Raw genomic sequence first — 3,087 nt, 5'->3', positions numbered from 1 at the left:
GTATTATAATTTTTTTTATTTTTTTTTATTTTATTTTTTTGCCTTTTATTGCTTCTAAAAGTTCTTACTGCGTTTTCTCTCCGATCCGGACTCTGCGTTTGGCCTCCGTCGCCTATTTGCTTTTTTTTTTTTTTTTTTTTTAATTTTTTGTATGTTTGTTTTAAAAAAGGAAAAGGGAAAAAACTGGGTTCTAGTTACAAATTGTCTTGGCTTCTCTCTCTCCTCTCAATCCACATTCCCTCCCGCCAAAATTAAAATCACAAAACGCTGAGACTAGGTGTTGAGGGTGAGGGCATTTCAGGTCCAGGCTTGGGCACCCTGACTTCTGCCCTCTTCAGGAAAGAGGGAATGCCCAGCTCCTTTCTACCTTGGCAGCTCCGTGTCTGTTTTAAAAGTAGTGGTAATTGTAGTAGTCGTAATAATAATAATAATAATAATAATAATAATAATAGGGAAACAGTATCTCACAGCTCAGCTGCCCCCTTACCAACGCCTTTGGGCTTGCAGGGGGAAGGGAAGGAGGAAACCTAAGTATAAGGATTGAGAATTGGGGTGGGGGTCTCCAGGGAGTGACCGAAGAGGGGTCTCTGAAGAAGTGCTCTCTGAGAAAGAGGAGGAGGAAACCCCTTGGGGAGAGAGAAGGCGAGTCCCCTGGGAGAATCGAGGCCCCTGGGACGGGCCACCCACAGGTAAGAGGACCGCGCTGCCCAGGAGAGCAGCGGGACCCGCTGCCCGCACCCCGCGCCCGGCGCCAGGGTAGGTGAGGGTGCCCCTGCGCTCGGGGGCTGGGGACAGGGGTGCGGGCAAAGGCAAAAGAAAATGAAAGGGGCGGGCGCGAGGTCTCAGTTATGGAAAAACGCGTTGAGCTCCTCGTACATGGGGCCCCGGTCGTGGTGAAGGTGCATATCGTAAGACAAGAGATTCTCGGAGTGGACGCCCCCGCGCACCGCGGACGAGCCGAAGACCAGCCCGTGGCCCGTGGGCCGCGAGCCGGGCAGCGCTGAGTAGTGCATAGAGTAATGATAGCTCTTCTCGTGGTCGGGCGACGAGTCCTGCTTGAGCGAGAAGTTGCCATTGAGACATAGCGGTGGGCTGAGCGGGCCTTCGTACTCCGAGCTGTTGTAGTCCGGGCTCGCGCCGCCGCCGCCCGCCGCCGCATACAGCGTCTCATAGGCGGCGCAGTAGCCGTGGGTCCGCAGGGCGTGCGCCGCGCCGCCGCCCAGGCCGCCTGCCGCCTGGCACTGTGCGCCCGCCAGGCGCGAGCACGGGTATGGATAGGGGTGCATGGCGAACGGGCCTCCAGAGCCATGGAAGCGGCCGGTACCGTCAGCGCCCTGCTCCGTGAGGAAGTTGCGCGAGTTGAGCTGCAGGCAGCCGGCCACCAGGTTGGTGGTGGGCTGCGACAGGCCCTTGCACAGCGTCTGCACGTAGGACACCAGGTCGGGCCGTTTGCCGGAGCGTAGGATCTCCGAGAGAGCCCAGATATAGTTCTTGGCTAGTCGCAGCGTCTCGATCTTGGACAGCTTCTGTGTCTTGGAGTAGCAGGGCACCACCTTCCGCAGGTTGTCCAGCGCCGCGTTCAGGTCGTGCATGCGGTTACGCTCCCGTGCGTTCGCCTTCTGCCGCCGCAGCTTGGAGCGCTCCAGGCGTGCCTTGGTCATCTTGCGCTTTTTGGGCCCCCGCTTCTTGGGCCGCTCGCCCTCTGCCTCGTCCAGCCCTTCCTCCTCCTCCTCTTCCTCCTCCTCCTCGCCCCCCAGCTCGCCTTCCTCCTTGACCTCGGCCAGCGCGGCCTCCGGCACCTCGTCTGCGCGAAGAGGCACTGGCTTCGCGGCCCGGGCGGGTCCCGGAGCCCCGGGTCCCGGTGGAGGGGGCGGCGGCGCGTCGCTCTTGTCGCTCCTCGGCTCGTCGTCGTCGCCGTCGCCCCAGCTGGCGAACTTGGGCACGTCCGAGAGGAGACCGGGCTCGCTGAACAGGCGGGTCAGCATGGTGCCTGAGGGCGCCCCGCGGGCGGGAAGGGGAGACATAGTATAGAGTGAGGGGCGCACTGGGGTCATGCCAACTATCCCCAACCCACCTCCACCCCCGAGTCCCCTGCAGGTTCCTGCCTAGGGGACCCTGGATGCCCACCTCCTCCGCCTGCCCCGCCTAGACCCGACCCAGCCCTAGCCCGACCGCTCGCCCGCTCGCCCGCCCGCCCGGGATCTCGGCCCAGGCCCTCTCTCCGGCGCTGGGCCCCGGCTCCGCCCCGCGTCTGAACGTGGGGCCGCTCCTAGCGCTTGGGTCTTCTTGGGGTCAGGCAGGGACAGAGCAGGGGCTTCAGGGAACAGAGATCTTCGCCGGGGGAGCCGGCGCGCTTGCCCTGAAAGCCTCTTCTCTCTGCGCGGTGAAGGAAAGCTGGGCGGCCGGAGGTGGGAACAGCTTCCCCGCTCGGCGGCTCTGGCGGCCCCGGCCCCTCGGCCCGGCTCCCCACCCCTCCCGTGGTTCTCACCCCCACGCTCCCTAATCCAATTTGCAACTTGGCCGCGCGCCGCCCTCAGCTCGGTCCCCACCCCCGCAGTCCCAGTTCCAGAGGCAGGAGGATCGTCTCCTCTAGCCGTGCGTCCCCAGCTCCCGGAGCCAGCTCCGGGCGGCGAGGACCGAGAAACCCGGCGTGGGGAGGAGACAGAGAAGCGAGCCCCGTCCGTCTCCCCTGCGATCAGGGACCCTCTTCCCCCCTTCAAACTGCCTCCCTCCCACACGGCTCTTCGGATCTCGTTGTATTTAGGGATTGATGGGGGAAAATCCAAATTTGTTTGTTTGCTTCTCTCTCTTTTTTTTTTTCGCGGTGGGAAAAGGTTGCAGGTTCCTCTGGGACAACCATAGGGAGGTCCCACCTTAGCCTCTTCACGGCCTCCCCATGATCCTGCCCCCCCCCAGCCCATCGCAGGCAGAGACGCCTCCCTCTGTAGCCCCCTGAGCTGCAGCCCCTATGGGAGAGGGAACTGGGGTCGCCTCTGATGCTCGCCCCATGAGGGGTCATCTCCCAGGAAGGGGGCATTTGGGGACCCTCCTGTCGGCCGAAGCAGCCTCCCCCCGGCCCCAACTAGC

The 3,087-nt window shown here is 62.4% G+C and overlaps 1 protein-coding gene across 1 annotated transcript; it reads right to left on the bottom strand.

Annotated features, from left to right (window-relative positions):
• Positions 1–842: 842 nt before the first annotated feature.
• NEUROD2 (neuronal differentiation 2) lies at positions 843–1,985 on the bottom strand. The gene has a single exon (XM_006924708.1). It carries the CDS (start codon positions 1,983–1,985, stop codon positions 843–845), a length of 1,143 nt encoding a protein of 380 aa, XP_006924770.1.
• Between the last annotated feature and the right edge of the window lie 1,102 nt (positions 1,986–3,087).

The sequence above is a fragment of the Pteropus alecto genome, unplaced genomic scaffold, assembly GCF_000325575.1.
Source record: "Pteropus alecto unplaced genomic scaffold, ASM32557v1 scaffold98, whole genome shotgun sequence".
NCBI classification, from domain to species: domain Eukaryota; kingdom Metazoa; phylum Chordata; class Mammalia; order Chiroptera; family Pteropodidae; genus Pteropus; species Pteropus alecto.
The sequence above is the reverse complement of the archived record's forward strand: the minus strand, read 5'-3'. Positions and strand labels throughout refer to the sequence as shown.